General features: G+C 41.5%; 1 protein-coding gene and 1 long non-coding RNA gene across 2 annotated transcripts in view; one reads left to right on the forward strand and one right to left on the reverse strand.

Annotated features, from left to right (window-relative positions):
• Positions 1-19,505, forward strand: part of LOC113014347 (E3 ubiquitin-protein ligase RNF19A-like) — a 30,598-nt gene extending 11,093 nt beyond the window's left edge. The window contains exons 2-10 of the mRNA XM_026155804.2: positions 8,915-9,791; positions 13,069-13,277; positions 13,432-13,576; positions 13,705-13,867; positions 14,151-14,265; positions 14,440-14,598; positions 15,362-15,581; positions 16,184-16,327; positions 16,452-19,505. Coding sequence (XP_026011589.1) covers positions 9,184-9,791; positions 13,069-13,277; positions 13,432-13,576; positions 13,705-13,867; positions 14,151-14,265; positions 14,440-14,598; positions 15,362-15,581; positions 16,184-16,327; positions 16,452-17,238 — 2,550 coding nt within the window. The 5' untranslated portion in view covers positions 8,915-9,183 and the 3' untranslated portion in view covers positions 17,239-19,505. The remainder of the gene's footprint in view (positions 1-8,914; positions 9,792-13,068; positions 13,278-13,431; positions 13,577-13,704; positions 13,868-14,150; positions 14,266-14,439; positions 14,599-15,361; positions 15,582-16,183; positions 16,328-16,451) is intronic.
• On the reverse strand, positions 4,312-5,384 carry LOC145423782 (uncharacterized). Its single transcript, XR_013904817.1, has 2 exons — positions 4,884-5,384; positions 4,312-4,726 (listed from the first exon to the last, which is right to left on the reverse strand). It is a non-coding gene; the product is annotated as an uncharacterized LOC145423782 (long non-coding RNA).
• Positions 19,506-19,524: the final 19 nt, after the last annotated feature.

The following is a 19,524-nucleotide window of genomic DNA, read 5'->3' on the forward strand; positions in this document are numbered from 1 at the left end:
GGCATAAGTTGTAAGTACAACTCCTCCGGTTTCATATGCAAAACAAATTATTGCGCTAGCTTACGTGGTTCAGATTCTACAGGGATTTAAAAGTAGTTACACAAAACGGAGCGTGCTGCTCTGACCGGATTTAAAGGGTTAACAATGACTTTAAAAAATAATATAAAATAGTGTGCAACACCACTGAAGTTTTTTTTTTTTTTTTTTTTTTTACCTCTTTTCAACCAACGGCAGTCACTCTCCTCTCCAAATAACTTCTGCTTAGCTTTCCGAGCTTCCCTCGGGTCCTCTTAATCAGCGGTCTCCAACCTTTTTTGCGCCACGGACCGGTTTATGCCCGACAATATTTTCACGGACCGGCCTTTAAGGTGTCGCGGATAAATGAGGGAGGGGCTAATAATCGGCTCAGTCATTTTTAATGATCGTTGAAAGCCCAGATCGTAATCGTGATTAAAATTCAATTAATTGAGCAGCCCTAGTATAGTATGAATGTGTGTGAGATTTGGTGAATGAGGCTTGTAGCAGAAAGCTCTTTGAGTGCCCAAATTGATTAGAACCGTGCTATATATGTACCAGTCCACATCTCATGTTTTTTTTTTCCCCTTTTCTTTTGTTATCTACACAAACAGATCATGGTGTCATAAATAAAGCATTATGGCTCTTCTTGTATGTAGTATACAGCTTGTTGAGCGGCACTCATGTGACCAAGTGGAATAATAAATAAATCAAGTTGACAGCAATAAGTTATGTTACTGTAAGTGCAGTAAAAACTTCCCATATGGAAAAGAAATAGTAAAAACTTATATGTGATTACTCATGAAAGTGGCACTTTCTCATTACTTTCATATATTTTTTTAGTAAGTATACAAAACATACAAGTTTCATTATATAATTTTTCAAGGGATCTTATATGTGTTTTCACTCTTTAATGCTTTTCATACAAATTTCATACAAGACAGATACAAACTTTATAAGATTTATATATATCTTTTCCATATGGGTTCTAAGCAAGGCTTATACTGAAATGCAGAGAAAGTGTCGTACTAACTACCTAGAAAGGGTTGTCCTGTGGATTGTTTCATTGTCACTGATATCTGATCTAGTTTCGTGAGTCTGATATTGGATTCAAATATTGAATCAGTGCAGTCCAAGTCTGTATAAGCAGCTTATGACCCAAAATCTATAAGTCAAGTGTGTCACATTCAAAATACCTGCAGTACTACAGTAGTCCAGACTGTAATACAAACACTTCGGTTTGTCAGGCGCAGGCAATGCTTATGACTGTTATTAGTGAAGTCGTTTGTCATTCTGTCTTTTTCACAAAGCAATATTACAGCAATAAGAGCTACTGAAGAAAGAGACACAAGAGACGCTGGACTTTCTTATTACATAACACAGATAATGACAAACTTTAACTCCAAGGACATAAATTGAAGTTGATAAAAGGTGATAACTTGCAATACATGAAAATATTATTCCAATGCTAATATCAAAATTCAGTCTAAAATTCATATTCTGCTGTGTGTTAAATGTGATAATATTGTATCATTGGGTCTCTGGTGAGGTTGATATGTGTCCTGTTGTTTTCACTTTATCTGAGTTTAAGAGCTACTTTTGGAATAAAAATATTATATCATATGGAAAACATTTAATATCAGTTAATATGTACATTAGATTAGAGCTTGTCCACATGTCTGTAAAACCAGTGGTGACATTTTGATTGGATTCGAGGGGATGAAGCGTTCCACTGGTGTGACCTTACCGCTGAATAGATCAGGGTGATTTTTCGGGTCAGCACATGGTATTAAATGAATGGAATCATCATCAGCGACATGTTGACTGTTAGATGCTTTTTTTTAAGCTGATGGACTTGTTTACCTTTGGAAGTGGAAGAAACACTTTGTAATGATGGTACTGGAAATGGTTGGAAAAGGATGTTTGTTTGGGCGAGGGCCAGGGGTTCTGTTTATAACTTATCAATAGTTCAAAAATGACCAAAAGTATTTATGAAATTGAGGCTTGATGTGCCAGCATGCACTCACAGGGCAACAGCGTAAAATGTTCCATTGCAGTTTGGCTGTGCACCTAATTGTCTCTTTGCAAAATTACAGGCAAGAGAAACCTGGATTTATTTCCTTTATTGCAGCTCAGCAGCCAACATGTTATTGCTCTGGTCTCAAGAGCTTTACGTGTTAAAACCATTACCGCGGTAACGCCAAGTGACACTTTTTACTGCTATTTCCCCTTCTTCATTTTGACACACAAATTATAGTGTGGCTCCAAATGAAAGGCAACTATGTGGCCTTACACTGACCTGCATCTTCATTTGAAAACCATGGGATTAAATCATCTCACGATGGTAGTCATAACACTGCATGAGCTGATGCGAACTTGGTGATTTCCTTTAAGAGTTGACTGAAGACTGAAAGCATTTATTCTATCTCAATAGGATTTTTACCCTGAGGTTGTCTCAAGAACTGGGACACCATCCCAGTGTGTAAGCCTCGCTTGCATGTGATTGCCCCTGAGCCACAAAACCTGAATACATGCATGTGCGTGTGCTCGCACAATCGTGCATACTGACCTAAGTCACATGGAAAGTCCCGCTCAGGCTTGGCACATAGAAGAGGAAGGATTTTCCAGTTTAATTATGCCTGAGGGTGTAATTTCACGTTGACTTGTGGTTTGCTTGAAATTGCTCTTCTGTCTTGGTAAAAATTTCCTCTTGCTCCATGTCTTGGTTACTTCGCCTGGTGTGTCATTACATTGTGTTATAATGTAGGACTGCAGGATTCAGGCATCACCTACACTTGTGCTTCCCATGTTGCGGTTCGCCTGCTGTATGATAACTTGCCTTCAGGGTCCCTAGTCTAATAGGGCTTTGGAGTTGACGTCACGCCGCAATGCATTGTGGGAGCGCAGCGCCATTTTCGGGGTCTACGAATCAAAAAAACACACTGTGTTGGAACGACGACTACAAGAAAGATGCTTAAAAGCAGCTCAAAAGAGAGTGAACTGTATAGAGACCGATTGCGTCCAGAGGCGAAGCAGCGGTACTTGCAGAAAATAGCGTGCATTGGAAATGTGGACCCGTATGAAATACAGCCGTGGAGTAGAAACCCCGAACACCTAGCGCTACTGACGTAGCCTGACATATTTTCGTACCTTGTCTGTGGAGTCAGCGCGTACAAGTCGTCATTCAAACAAAGGTAAGTCAGCTCGAGTACTGCGTGTGAAATGCGTTTGATTTCCCTGCAAACATTCACATTAGTGCAGCATAAATTCATTCATGAGGGGAAATTACAGTGAGAACATGTGGAGGCTGTTAGAGGGATAACAGTGAGTTCAGTGCATTGATGTGACATTGTCCTGAAGGATTTAGTTATTCTTTATGGTTAAAGAAATTGCACTAATTTATTCATATTTATTATAAATAATCCTAATTATACATCTTGCTTCCATGTTTGTATCCTGTGTCACTAAAAATACATTTTATTTTAGTTTTATACATTGATTAATGACCTGCAGAATCTCCTTATCATATTAAGTGATTCATAATTGTCACTTTATGCTTTCCCCATCTCTAAAGTGATGACATCCTTGCATTACATACTTTAGGTTCATTCTCTGCAGGCAGGTTTCTGACAGAGAACAGACAGATTTACACTAACATGCAGCGATGGACACATAAAGAAATGAAAAATCACATGTATGTGCTAACTTTCTAAACACTTTGTTACATTTATGATAAAGTAGATAAAACACATTTGTGTCGGCCTTGGCTCATTAGTTCTTGTCTTTAAATGAACTTTGTCTGTGTGTGTTTCAGGTGCTGCACTCTCAAAGACTGAATGAACCAGCATTGCAGCCATGGGTCACTGTGAGCATCACAGGGAAGGTTGAAGTCGCCCACTGCAGCTGTATGGCCGGAGTCGCAGAGAACTGCAGCCATGTCGCTGCTCTTCTGTTTAAAGTAGAAGCAACAGTCTTGATCGTGGCACAAGGACTGTTACAGATGAACCTGCTTACTGGGTTTTGCTGGGTAATGTGACCAAGATACAGCCAGAGGTTGGCCATAAGATAGACTTCTCCTCTTCAGCTGCCCAAAAAAAGGCTCTTGATCAAAACATAAACAGACCATCTGTAGTGACAGGTAAAAGAAGCCGTCCTCAAAAAAGGAAAATCCCACCTGCTACTGTGGAGGAGTCTAGATGTATGCCTGTAGTGCACTGCCGTGTAAATAATTTGCATTTACTGAATATGTACTGACTGAGTCCCACTGTTCAAAAGTTGAATAAAGAAACAAACTAATTTTTGCCTCTTTTTATTTTATTTTATTAAAACCACCTTATAGAGCATCACATCAGTAACAGTGTAGAATCCATGTCATTTATAGTTTACAAATGACAAAATGTTTACACAAAATCATGAGTGTTTACATGATATCACCCACTACTAACATTACTTTATTTACTGTATCTTTTGAAAAAAATAACAGCACAAGACTTAAGAACATTTAACAGGAGCAGGTTTCATTCTTCCCTGGTTTTATTATCACACTGTTCACCAAACGCAGCAAACCTTCACCATCTTATCCAGGAGGGTCACCTCTTCACCCTCACATGGAAGAAGTAATCTGATTGGCATGGTGGTTTGTTTGAAGCAGGTCCCTCGTGTAGCGCTGGGACCCAGTCACGATGTTTCATCCATTTCATAGGCTGGTTTGCTGCAATAATGCCAAATAATTAGCAACTCTATAAATAGACGGTAGTTCTGCAAAATCACTCAGTAGGATGTTTGTTCTAATTTGCTATGAGCTCAGAGTGCATTGAAAATGAAACTAATAGGCTATAAAGAGTGATATGAACATATTTAGAACTTACCGGAATGAAAATGTCTGGAGCACCAACAGATATTTGGAGATGGAAGAGAACTGGAGCTCGTCTCACAGCTGCTCTCCAGGCTGGACGCCTTCGTTTGCTAACATCGATACACGAGCTGCCTCATGTTGCTTCCAGGTTGGGAAAGAATGAAAAGATAAACCCTTTTCAAGCTTATTTTCTTGCTGGTCGTGCGATCGAACATTGCAGCCGACCACACAGCAAATACGAACCATGGCTGTTGTGTGTGCCTTCGCTCCCTTTTCACTTGCGCTAGACCCCCAAAATGGCGGATCGGGCCAAAATCCTTTCCACGCCCACCCCCGTGACATCACGCTCCAAAGCCCTATATATGGAAGATTTACTGCTTTTGTTAGTCAGTGACACACTGTGCATGTGTCACCTTGCACACAGCAGCTTTTCATAGTTTAAATTTCAAATGCAGAATCTCTTATTTAAAGAAAGTAAAAAAAAAAATGGAGTCACCAGTTAAGGTGTATTCTTCTTTACAACTTTCATTCTTTGGCTGCAATGCTACAGCCTAATGAGATGCAATTATGGTTGGCACGCTTTTTCTCCTTTATCTTTATGTGACAGTTAAATGCACAGCTTAACGTAACATTAAAAATACTTATGAGGTAAAGTCAAGAAAAAATGTCTGCTGGAAACGTCTAGTCTTCTGCACACTGTCTGTTTGTTGTAATTTCTTCCTAGCAACCTGAAGTGCTGTACTTAACAAATATAAAGTTTAATTATTGACCTCAACCAAGTGGTTAAAACAGAAAGAAATACTTCTATATTTTGTGTCATATAATGACAACAGTTGTTAACATTTAAGGCTGGACCAATTCAACATTTCTATTTCTAAAGGCTCCAGTGATGAATTTGTTGAGACCGGTTATTTTATACCAAATCTTGATGATTCCACATGGATTTCAGTGAAAAGATTGAGCCCACCATTACACAAATATTGTTGTGTGGATTTTAGTGCTGAGAAAACTATCGTTTCTGGGGGATTTCACACATCAGTACAGCTGATGTGCACGTAAACTGAAGGCTTCAGTCACACAGGTCTAGAGACCAGTTGGCAACCACCAGTCATGAGTCAAAAGTTAGTAATTATTAGTAAGTAAATACTAAGTTACTAAAGCCCCATTTATGTAGGCCTGGAGAGCAGTCCCATCTGGGAAATATTCACCAAGCAATAGTGAAACTCTGAAGAGTGCATTGCAAACCAGTAAAGGCTACAGTTAAACTTAAAGTAAAAGTTGCACTGTTTTTGATACATGTTGGTTTCAGTGGGAGGGCACAACTTTTACTTTGAAAGTAAACGTTTTGTCTCACTACCACACCTTGTTTAGCTTGTGGGTGTCTGCAGATAAGTTGACATCTTTCATGCAAACTGCAGGTGACCACAGCAATGTGCGAGCAACCAAAGCAATAACCAGCACCCTCTTTGCAGCCAATTTCACCCAGCAAGCTCCAGCAACCACTACACATTTTTCCCTAATGACCGGAGGTTGCCAAAGGGTTGCCAGCCAGTCTCTTGATTGGTGTAATAAACTTGTACATCAGATAAACATATATAACTCTACTTATTAAACTAACAAATGGCAACAGACTTCAGATAAAAACAATGAACAGTTAAATATTTATTGGTGTTTATCTGTTAGATTTTTATGTCTTTAGACTGCGGCATACTGCTGTCATTTACGGTCATAGTTTCTCCTCTTCAACACACACGCATGCACACACACACACGCACACACACACACGCACACACACATATGTAGAGCTGCCAAGAGATAAGTGAAATAAAATACTATTCATTGAGTTGATGGCAACACTTTATATTACAGTAATGCAGTAAAAGCTTCCCAACAACGGAATCATCAAAGTAACTTCCCCCTTGCTGTGTGTGTGAGAAGGAGCAGCTTATCATTAATATATATGAACGTTTATGCACTAAGGGTTATCCTTATTTACATTATTCATTATGTTAATGACACAACTGGGAATGTGCAAGGAGCATCTAACTGCAGGTGAAGGGCTGTGTAAATAAAACTGGCAGCTATTAACCATAATTAAAGTCTTTTATATTATAATAACATTTGCATTGTAGCCATTAGGTATGAGGGCATATGCTAATGGTAGGTACTTATCAGTTTTGTCCCAACAGTAATACAGATACAGTCCTGCATCTGGTTTAATACATTATGTGTTGTCAGATGTGCGTTTGCCAGTGTATTGCATACATCTGTCATGTTCATACGTGCGTTTCAGGATATTTGTCTCTGAAGAGATGGGACTCTTATGCCGTGACACTGTCTGCAGACTACTGGCTGTATTTAGAGCTTGTAGATGTGCAAAAAGTCGGCCGAATTTAGTTTCAGTCAGCATCAAAAGGCTACTGGGATGCATTTGAGTTGTTTTTTGTTTTGTTTTTTCTTTTTGAACCTGCCTGCTGCTAAACTGGGAGATAAAAATGGCAGTTTGGGATCAAGAGTCATTTGATCCAAGCATCTTTTTTTTTTTTTTGTTTGTTTTTTTGTTTTTTTTTTGTTTTTTGGATGTTTGCAGATTTTATTGGGTGTTGTCAGTCAGAGCTGAGTGTGAGCACCTGAAAGACCGCATTTCTGAATTTTATTGCATTTATAATCTTTTAATGGCCTTTTTAAAATGCTTCAAGCTCGTGATCAAACCACTAACCAGATTCACTGAAAGTGTTAAAATGTTACATTAATTTAGTTGAGTGTATGTTATTATTAGGTGCCGAACTGAATCTGGTTTCAGGCTCTGCAACTAAAGACTTTTTTCTTTTTAGCCTTCCCCAACATTAAAGTAGTTGATGCTGACTTCGGCCTACATGCCATGGTACTTAAAGGTGGAAAAACAGCAGCCAGTCAGACTGAGGTTTGTAGGTTACGAGAGTGCATATGGTTGCTTTGTCCCAGTTTAGATTTGCAACAGGCTTGTTAATTAGTCACCTTTTGGCTCCCGCTGGAATTTTCCTGAAATTAGTCCCTAATGGCAAACACAAGTTTGCAGCCTGCAGCAGCCAGTAGAAATCCCTTTTGTCCTTTATATTGCTTTAGGGTTTTTAAAATACTTTGCAATTCATGATACAAACATGAGCACAGTTATACAAACATGAGCACAGTTATATAGGACATGTCAAGTGAGGGCAAACTTGGAAAGCGTTGATTTCTGTAATTCTGTTTATTTATTTATTTATTTATTCATGTATTTTTTTTTAAATACTGCGAGAAGATAAAGGTGTGGAAACAAAATTGTGTTTAGAAGAGCGTGCATATTTTGCTGAAAGCAAAACAATCATGGTAAATTTTGTGTTGGATGGATTGGATAAAAATAGGCCAGGTCAGGTGGAAGGTGGTTAGGATTAAAAGAACTTCATGAAGCATTTTTGATCTCATTTGCTAGATTGGATTAGTCAATGAAATTTAAGACTCGCCTCTGTTATGCCTGTTATTTTGACCCTTAAACCCTTCACATCCACCACAAGTGCGTTTTCACGCTGCTTTTACAGGTGAAGAGCTTATGCTTAAGTTGTGCAAACAAGCAGTGAAAGTACTTAAGGCTAGGTGAGGCTGCAGAGAACTACAGGCACAGCTGTGGCTGCTTTTGAGATCTATGGTGGAAACGCAGGATTTGTCTTGTTTTGCCTACACTTGACTAATACACACTCGAGGGAAAGCATGCAGCTATGTGAGAATAATAGCATGCACACACTCAGAGGCACAGAAGACACGCCTGAGAAAATGCCTGCAGTCTGCCAGAAAACTCTTAAACGTCAAAGAAGTGGTTACGCTTTAACACAGAGGCCAGTGAACAGCCTCACGGATGGCTGTCTTGCTTTTAAGATTCTCTTTAGTTGGATGGTTGTTTTGCATCTTGAAATAGTGTTGCCTCGTTTTGCAGCCAAGTGGTTCTGTTTTTGCAGCAGATAATTAAAAATTAATGCATTTGACTTCAGCACAGCACCTGATATTTTCCTCTCTCTCTTTTTTCCTCAGGTTTGTGGCCTACATCTGAACTTGTTCATCTTGGCCATAAAGGAACCCCTTAAACTGGTGTGACTTAAAACAAGGGCAGATCATCTCACACACCTGCACACCTCCTAAATCAGGTTCCTGCCACCATGTCCTAGATAGCAGTCTATTTCCTGAGCATCTTCCTTAAACCCTAGTCCCTCTTTCCGTCTTCCTTCTCCGTACCATCTCTAATCCCCGATCCCAATGTGGTAATTGCTGGTCACAGCACCAGTGGCGCCCAGTTTGGCGTGATGAGCAGCCTGCACCAGCAGCATCATGGCAGCACAGGCTCAGAGCGAGATCTTCACTCTGCTGGCTCCTCTGTTAGCCTCCCCACAGTTAGAAAGACTCCCAAGAAGCGCCGTCTTTCTCTCCATGCAATCTTTGGGCGCCGACGCCGGCCCGAACGTGACCCCAAGCGCAAGGCGAAGGCTCTGCAAGCTGAAGTTGGGGTGGATGGTGTCGTCAGCCTCGAAACTGCACAGGTAGAGACTTTGCAGGATAAAACTGCAACCAACTCTCCATTAGATGTAGCGTCAACTTCTTCAGTGCCAGGGTCTTCGTCAGAGCTGCTGGAGTGCCCTTTGTGCCTACTGCGCCACGCACGTGATCACTTCCCAGACATCATGACCTGCCACCACCGCTCCTGCGCAGACTGCTTGCGACAGTATCTGCGCATCGAGATCTCAGAGTCACGAGTCAACATCAGCTGCCCCGAGTGTGCTGAGCGCTTCAACCCCCACGACATCAGGATGATCCTGGGAGACCGAGCCCTCATGGACAAGTACGAGGAGTTCATGCTGAGGAGGTGGCTGGTGGCTGAACCTGACTGCCGCTGGTGCCCAGCCCCTGACTGCGGGTAAGAACCACAGCTGAGGGATTAGATGGCCCCTGAGTGAATAACACACAGGACTAGTTGGTGTAGTTCAAACATAATACACAAGGCAAAAACTTGGGAAATGAAGGCTTTTAGATTTACATTCAAATGTAACTGAAGAGTAGGAAGGAAAGTTGAGATTTGCAGCACTAATTACAACAAGGCACGTGTAAATTTCAGACAGCTTCCAAAATTTTAAGCCTGTGATATTATCCTGAAAAACCTGCAAATTCATATGGGCCAAAATCTTAGTTTTAATTACCTGAGATGTGCCTGATCTTCTGTAACTTTGATTAAACCAGTGCCCAACTCCTAAAATAACACACTAAGGCAGAAGATCAAGGAAATTTCAAGACTGTAATCTGACCCTGTGAAGTTTACTCCAGCTTCTGCATTGATGTCTCGGCTAAAAATAACTCGTAGCAATAATAGCCGCATTTATTCTGTCAGTCAAAAGCAGCGAGCAGTCAGTTTATGATGATGCCCGCTGTGTTCAGACTGCAAATAGGTTGTAAATGAGCAAATATTCAGTATATAGCCACAAATGAAGGAGCATGTATAACAGTCTGAACAATACATGAACTAATTTATGGTTGGATCAGGTGTATTTTACTTGTTCTTCACTGGCCTGTGCACTGTATGTCCTCTACTGGCCAATAACACGCCGTTTTAGCTTCTGTACAATTAAGTCCTTCTTTCTCCTGATTGGCTGTACTTGGCTAGCTTGTAACCTTGTGATTCTAAGCACCGCCTCCCATCAGTGTAGCTGTGCCTTAAATGACCATATAAGGAAATTCATGATCAGCTGACATCAGACTAGAAGACCCACCACACAACAAGCATTTTGAGTAGTATAAAGGTTTTTATATACGCGGACCAGATTATCTGAAATTATGGCAGTGTTTTAGTATAAACATTCAGCATCATGTGACAGAAAATAAAGGAAAGCATAACACACCCTTCAGTGATAATAATCTTAAAATAAGGCGAAAAGTTATTTAACCTAAAATAACAAGTTATAAGCTGAATGAAAAAAGACAAAACAAAAACCCTATTTCAATTATTAAAGTTGGAAAAAATTTGCAAGTATTGCAAGTTGCTGGTTTGGGGTAAAAACGAGCTCTGCAAACCTCCTAAAAATGTTAATAAACTGCTGTTTCTTGCAGTTGGAAATCTTTCTTTTTCTCTCTCTCTCTTATATGTCAGAGGCAGTACTGGGTTAAGGTCAGTTCAGGGTCTTGTATGTTTCGAGCCGGGAGGGACTCAATAGTTTGCTCACAGGGTCCTGAACTGACCTCCATACGTCTCTTGCTTCTCATTGCACCATTAGGCCGTGACTGCCTCCATGCACACAGCATACGTGTACTGCTAATGTACCCTTACATCAGTGTGTATTTGGTTTTGCTCCAGGTGCTGGCTGCACTATTTTGTTGTTTTTTGCTTTGTTTTTTTATATTTTTGCTCCAGTCAGCCATGATCAGTTCAGCTCTGTTGTTGTCTGCTTCAGAAATGGTTTCACCCTTCACTCACTCTCATGATCGTCTTGCATCAACAGTGCTGACCCTTGTCTGCTGGAATAATGGCTCTTTCATGAGTTTGTTGCAACTCAGCTACAAACAGCTCGACTCTGGCTTGCTGCCACTCTCCTCGCTGGTTAATGCTCTCAGTCTTTATTGTTGTATAATTGTGCAAATTACTGGGCTCTGTTGGTCAGCTCAACTGTGAAGTTTGTCAAATTTGAGTCCTCATTATTCCTTAAATAAACAGCTGAATCATCTTTATGCAGTGAAGTTTTGCTCAGTTTCGGATGGTGTCCTATTTAGTTACATGCAAGCATAACCGAAACAGTTTTTCTATTTTGGGCAAGCTTGGGGTTTCTTTTAAAAGTTGAGCCCAAGTATATCACTGTAGGTGTTACACTACCAGTTAAAACTGGTTGAATTATGGTCTGACAGTAAAATGTATGTGAGGAAAACAAGATGGGGATAATACCAAAAGGCCATTTGGCAATATTTTACCACTTTTTACAACGTGCCATCGGTTCACCTCACCAAGGTGTTAGTGTAGACTGTCTAGAAACTGTGCAGACTGGCTGTTTTGTTTAAGTACATGTTCACATTCAGCCTCTACTGCTGCTTGTCAAATGTGTCAATAAGAGGATAACAGAGTTTATCTGTTAATGCTTACATTCACTTTCATTTCTTTCATCAGAAACTTGACATGTGATGAATAGTTTTATATATTTACTCTACTGCTTCTATTTTTTTTTATTTCTTTTTTAACTTCCTCCTTCCTCCACTGACCTTGAAGAAATGTTAGATGTAATTATATAACTTTGCATTTAAGATAACTCTAATCTACCTTTTGTAAGGTTAGCCTTAAGGGTTTAGTATGACTAACTTGTCTTCCAAACTTATCATTTTGCTTCATTCGCTAACTTATAAATCCCATTGATTCCCACCAAATAGCGTGCCTCTTTAAGTTTCCAGCTGCAGTTGCTGTTGCTCCCTTGCTGTCAGCTGATGTTAACGGCTATATTAGATTAAATGCTCATCTCATGTTAACAAAGATCTTGACTCACAGCTGTGTACGTCAGACGGTGCTGCAGCGTCTGTTTAATTTGAGTTTGGGTTTTTTTGTCTTTTTTTCTTGGGAATTCATCCTAAACTGAGCAAGAGGCTCGTCCTCCATGTTCTCCTCACACAATCACATTTAGAAATGTGGAAGATGATCAGGGTTTGAGTGGAGCAACTAAGAGTTCCTTACAAGCTGCTTGCTGTCGCACTGTTTTTGCTTTTCCTCACGTCCCCGTGATAACCATCATGCAGGATCCTGAATGCCTCTGAGTTTAAATGAAGCTGTCATATCTGCTGCGGTATCTAACACAGAAACCATCCCCCATGTCTCACCCCTGGAGGGACACGAGGGGGGCTTTGAGTCAGCAAGCTCGGGGGAAACAGTCACTACCATTCATAATATTCTTGTCACTGATATAAAAGCAGGTTATTTAAAGCAGCAGTTGTGATGGGATATAAATGACTGCTGCAGCAACGGGCTTTTATGGTGTCACTTTGTCAAGTTTTATGTGCTCATTTATAAAAAGAAACATTCCTGCCACAAAAAAAGCCCTCTAATAAGCCACTGTGATGACTGATGTAGGTTGCTATGGTGATATGCCATCCTCCAGATTTGATTATACCTGTAGCGGCAAGTCCATTCTGTCTCACCAAATTTTATTTACCATCATTTCTCTTTTTAGTTATGCAGTCATTGCATTTGGATGTGCCAGCTGCCCAAAGATCACCTGCGGGCGTGAGGGCTGCGGGACAGAGTTCTGCTACCACTGCAAACAGCTGTGGCATCCCAACCAGACGTGCGACACCGCACGGCAGCAAAGGGCCCAACACTTCCGGCTGAGGAGTTTCAGGTCGTCCTCACTCAGCTACAGCCAGGAGAGCGGCGCTGCAGGTAGCCCACAGATAGGTGCTACCATACAAAGCTCTCAGATTAACCTGACCTGTTCTTTGGCATTACACATTAAAGGACACTTGTGATAAATTCACAGTGCACAGAAGCTTTATCATTTTAAGCACAATATTCAGTCTGTTTTATTCTGCACCAGGTGATGACATCAAACCATGCCCTCGCTGTGCAGCCTACATCATCAAGATGAACGATGGAAGCTGCAATCACATGACCTGCGCCGTCTGCGGCTGTGAGTTCTGTTGGCTTTGCATGAAGGAGATCTCTGATCTGCACTATTTAAGGTAAGACTTCCTCCGCCCTATGCTTTTCTTATTTTTTAGGTTTCCTTTAATATTTACAGCTTAATATTTACAGCTCTCTTTTTGTCTTAGCCCTGTGAAACTATTTTATCTCTCTTGTCTCCTCCCAGTCCATCGGGCTGCACCTTCTGGGGGAAGAAGCCGTGGAGCAGAAAGAAGAAGATCCTGTGGCAGCTTGGCACATTGGTGGGTGCTCCTGTGGGTATCGCCCTTATTGCTGGCATCGCCATCCCTGCAATGATCATTGGCATCCCTGTCTATGTGGGCAGAAAGGTGAGAGCTCCCAGCAGGCAACAGGGGTACAAAATGTGTGTATTCAGAGAAGTGAGAAGTGGTGAAGATCTTGCAGATTAGTACAGAGAGGTTGTGTTATGCCTGTTTTTTTTTTGGTTTTTTTTGTACCAGTTTTGTGTTCCTAGTACAGTATCTTGCATGTAACAAGTTTGTCAAATGTCAGCCTTGAGATGTGGGGACAAAAGGAGGTGTGTGTTCATCATTTGTGGCTTTACTGCAAAGCGTGTGAAGTTAAATCATACTGAACAATTATTCCCATCAGATTCATACTCGCTATGAAGGCAAAGACATCTCCAAACACAAGAGGAACCTGGTGATAGCTGGCGGCGTGACGTTGTCTGTGATCGTGTCTCCTGTGGTTGCCGCGGTCACTGTTGGTGAGGAAAAATGTCTTTTTGTTTTGTTTCACCATCTATGCCTTCATATTGTGCCTTGCTTGTACCAACACACTGAGTTTAAACATGTTTCGCCCACCAGTATTTTCTTAGTTAATCTGCTTACCTTACCTAAGTGTCAGTCATAATAATTTTTGTTCATGTTGTGTTATTTAGGAATTGGCGTTCCCATCATGCTTGCGTACGTCTACGGTGTTGTCCCGATCTCCCTGTGCCGGAGCGGAGGTTGTGGAGTCTCTGCCGGCAATGGGAAAGGAGTGCGAATTGAGTTTGACGATGAAAATGACAACATAGGCAACGGTGCTGCAGCCACAGGTGAGAGTCTTATACTGTACACAGGCTATGGGAAGAACTTAAAGTCACAGTTCAGACAATAATGATCCGTTAATGAATAATTAAAAATGTTGTTTTAAGCACCATGGTGCTCTGCATTTAGCTTAGGTCAATTTTCAGGTTAAATATTTAACAGGGTTGATAGAAAAGATTACTGTATGAGTTTGTTCTCACGGTTAGGAATGCATACCAGTCATTACTCTTACATCTGGCCATGCCTTTGTTTTTATGCGCATGACATTCATTACTCAAAGGGCTGTTGATGGAAGATGCAGAAAAGTATTCAGGGCGTGTGACTGTGTGAAATGACTGGCACGATATCAGCAATTGTGATGAACTAGGGGCTCTGCGTGACGGCGAGACGTGTTGTTTTCTCGCAGCTTCTGTCATCAATGAAAGTCATAATTATTAGTACAGATGACAGCGAAGACTTTGACCTTTTCAGAAACATAAGGTGTGAGACGTGATGATGTCCTTTTGATTCCAATGAGAATTTAATGATGTGTTGTTCCAGGATGCATGGTAAAGTCATACCAAGTTCACTCCTGAGTTTATTACTTATGTGTGTCCACTTTGACGTTACTGACCATGCTCCATTTGTATTAGTTTCACTTCTTTGGGCATTTATAGTCACAGGATACAGTAATACTATATCAGAAAGCCACATTGTTGCTTTAGTTTTGTCCATCAAACTATTCTGTAGCCTAATAAAAGCTCACACTGTGTCCCCCTTTTCTCTGGTCAGACACAACCTCAGTAGCGGAGACTCGCCTCAACAACGCCAGCCTCGGCGATGGTGCGAGTGTTGGTGGTCTGACGGGCCTGAGCCTCAGTGTGAGCGGAAGCAACATGGAGCGCTGCGGCGTAAGTTCCACCCAGCGGGATAACATGAGTGACAATGCCAGCACCACAGCCCTCGCTGGGACCAGCATCACCGGAAGCCTCTCGGGCAGCTGCTACAACCGGTAAATGGACTGGACTGATTGTGTGATAAGCACGCCCAGATGAGCCCAAACAGAACACTGTCTGAGGGAAAATCCAATAGCTATTCTAAATTGGTCGTACTTGTGAATGGGTGTCTGTTGGCCCTGTTAATGGACTCCACTTCTCGCTGACAGCTGATAAAAGCTGTGATAGGGTTCAGCTCCCCTTCTCGTGACCCTAAATTGAATATAAGGGGTTAAGAAAACAGACAGATGAATTAAAATTAACCCTTAACTTCCTAAATTTCCTTAACTCCTTTCTTTAACTCAGCAGTGCACTCAAAATAAAAGCTATGAGACGTCATTCTTTACTTTCATCACTTAAAAGAAAAAAGCATGTTAGTCTTTTTTTTTCTTTTTCTTTGTATTATTTTCTCTTCATCGTAGAAATTTTGCACTTCTATGTGAGTGGCAAATGGTGCAGTCGCACAATGTTATCAGTGTCTGTGTAGCTTAGAGCTTTCCAAGCTCCTTAGACCATTTTATCAGTGTTAAATGTTTTAGGACTGAAACTACATCGATGGGCTTGTTGTTCACTTGTCAACTGGACTTTCTAGTTGTTTTGACTGCTTTTACTTTTCCAGGATGGAAGTCCAGGCCGACGTCCAGAAGGAACGCTGCAGCCTTAGTGGGGAGTCTGCCACAGTCAGTCTGGGGACAATGAGCGACAACGCAAGCACAAAAGCCATGGCGGGGTCCATCCTCAACGCCTACATGTCTCTGGAAAGGTCAGCACTCAGATTATACACATCCTCCTTGTTCTAGTAGGAATTTGGTGACCTAGATTTGTTAGACTTGTAGGCAGCTGCCCTATGATCCAATAAGTTAAATGTAGGTGATTTGATTTTGCAGAGACAACAGTCTGGAGGTGCAGGCAGACGTGGAGTCTAAGCAGGAGAAGGTGAGACACGGAAGCGCCAGCAGCAGCCTGGATGAAGCCAGCTGTAGTAGCAGCTCTGCTGGCCTGAAAGGAGCTACGTGCTCGTGTCCCTCCACCTGTCGCTGTGCTCAGCAAGCCAACCACTCCTGCCCCTGCCCGCCGTGGTCAAAGGATGCCTCCACCTCTGGGGTCAAAACGAGCAAGGGCAAGCGTTGGAAAAAAGCCAGCAGCATCAGCAAAGGAGAGGCAAAAGTTAACGAGATCCAAACAGACATGGACACTCAGCTTCTGGAGCAGCGCAGCACTAATTCCTCAGAGTTCGATTCTCCGTCCCTGAGCGGCAGCCTTCCTTCTGTGGCTGAGTCGCACTGTAGCCACTTCTCATCTGAGCTCAGCTGCTCAGACCCCGAGACCTCGAGACCGGCTCCTGCACCCTGCTCTCCCCCGATGGACGCCCACCCTCATAATCCCATCAGCGCCTTCAGTGACGTCACCATCACGCCCATGCCAGAGGTGGAACACGACCGCCTGGAGCACTTCCCGCCTCAGATTAGCCACTCAGCCTTCACCTGCCGCCTGCTGTCTTCATCTCCACCTGCTTCGCCAAAAGAGGGAAGTAGCGGGACGTTTCTGTACATCAGCGAGGAGAGTGTTGGTGACACAGAGCCAGAGAAGGATGAGAGCTTGAAGGAGACCATTTGCAGCGCTGTGCAGCCTGTAAACCAAACGAGAAAACGCTGTATACAAACGGACATCTAAAGGAGCTCTTCAGGCATGATACTGCACAAACACAGCAAGCTCAGTTAGCCTTATCACCCAGTGCCACTGTTAAACGCAGGCACCGTCCCTACCCTCCATGCATCTTGGGAAGCTGGTGATCAAGATTAAGGCTATAAATTAATTATATATATATATTTTTAGAAATATCTGAATGTCAGGGTTGAGGTTTAAGTCAGAGATGGAGAGAGAGGGATGGATTTCAGGAGCAACAAGAACATGACCAGATGTGTGACATCTAAGCGAGATGTTAAAGCACCCAGCAGTGCTTCAAGGCCTATAGTAAGTAGAGTTGCATGTACGGGGACAGGTGTGTAAAGCAAGTTATCAGGTGGTGCAGAAGGTCCAGCTTTCATGATGATCTGCAAACTCTTTTCAGTCCTGGTGGGTTTTCCAAATCCCACAAACCAGATTTGACCCTTTCCCTCCCCAAATAAGAAAAGAAGCAGAACTGAAAAAGCCGGATAAGAGCAAATAAAATGTCTTGACAAAACTGAGCTGCTATAAAGAAAAAAAATCCACACCAACTTCTCCTTGAGCACATTAGCAAAAAAGAAAAAAAAAAAACGAGCAAAAACCAGAGGGATGTGTCCCCGCTGTGGTCCACCACCAGCTCTTTCTGTGAATTCTTTAAATGGCAGCGAGAAACGCCGGAGAGGAGTCGGAGAGGAGCGTGGAGGCGTCTGCCAAGCATTTACACTTTAGAGGGACCAGCTATTCACCCGCAGATTTTATGGTCTGCAATCATATATAAGAAAAATATTATCTTTGCTTTTTGTTTAAAACGTGATTCCTGTCATGTGTTTGCTTATTTTATTTTCCATTTTGGGAAAGTTGGTTTTAATGTTGAAGCCCTGTGTTGGGTCCAACTGTTTATTATAAGCGGGTGGGAACTGTGATATCAGAAATACTCAAATACTCATCCCTTGAGCTCTCCTTTTTTATTTGTTGTTGTTTTGGTTGCACCTGTGCAGATATAAAAACCTTCACTGCAAGCTTTGAATTGAATCGTGCGGCGTATTTAAGAAAAGGGATTTTTAAGTTGTTCCTTGTAAACAAAACAAAGCAGATCCCAACATTTCAACAAGCATTTCAGACTTGTTTTAAAACTAGAACTACTAGAAGTACCCACGCAGTAAGAACAAGCGTGTCAGGCACACCGCAGCAAGTTGCAGTCAGAAGTTTATCCGAGCACATAAATCTTAATCAGTATTCAGTAGCGAATGTACAGTAGTAATGTTAAATTGTTTTCCCCTCATATAAATCAAAAAGCTATTTTTTATTCAGAGCTTTGGGTGTATTTTAACTACAACATGTTCTTGTGATGTTTCTGAAGACCTTGCAAATGATTAATGCAGATAATTTTATAATTATTGAACCTACAGTGCCTTTCGGGGGAGGGGGAGGGGTTTTATTGTGTTTTGTTTTTGTTCTCTGTGTGTTTCAACAAATGATAAATGTAAAAACAATTTGATAGTTATTATATTTGCCACATAAAATGCACCAAAACTTGATAAACACCATTCCCAGAATGCTAATGCGGACTGTCGCAGTAGCTGGTGTTAACTACCAAAGAGCCGCTCTCAGGCCGCTGCAGTGGACACGTCAACAGTGACAGAATAATTTTTTAAGCAATCTACTTTAGTGCGTAGAAATTGAAAATCAGAGCAATAAAATATTGGATTAAACCCAGTACTCACAACCAAAATGTTTATCTGAATTTAAATCGTTGTTAGGATTATTTGTTTTTAATATTCCCCTGAAGTAGCCAAAGTTTTTAAAGTTTATGTCATGCACAAGTTGGCAATAAGATCCCTTTAATCCAAAGCAGTCGGCATCATGAGTATCGTGAGCACAGTGACACTACAGGCTACGGTAGCTTTCAGCAGCTGGAGCACATTTTCAGCCCGACCACAGATTGCTCCTCTGTGACGTCAGGCAGCTCGTGGTGAGCTGGCTATCTGCTAAAAATAAATAAATAAATAAATAAAATGTTTTGGTAAACCTCACAAGCCTCTAGCTGCAGGTTATTCCCTCCGTTTTGTAACCTACCTGCTGCTGAAAATGATACAACTTCAGAGTCAAATAGATCCTCCGAGGTTTTATTATTTGGAGACGAGTGGCAGGTGTGTTTTCTAATTGGGTCAGATAAGCTTATGATATTTTAAAAAGTATGTATTACCTAATTATTTGCTTTATAATGTGCATGCAAATGCATATCGTTTAATAAACTTCACAATCAAGCTTGCTGTGATCGTTTTGTGTTCA

This window comes from Astatotilapia calliptera, chromosome 22, assembly GCF_964374335.1.
Source record: "Astatotilapia calliptera chromosome 22, fAstCal68.1, whole genome shotgun sequence".
NCBI lineage: Eukaryota > Metazoa > Chordata > Actinopteri > Cichliformes > Cichlidae > Astatotilapia > Astatotilapia calliptera.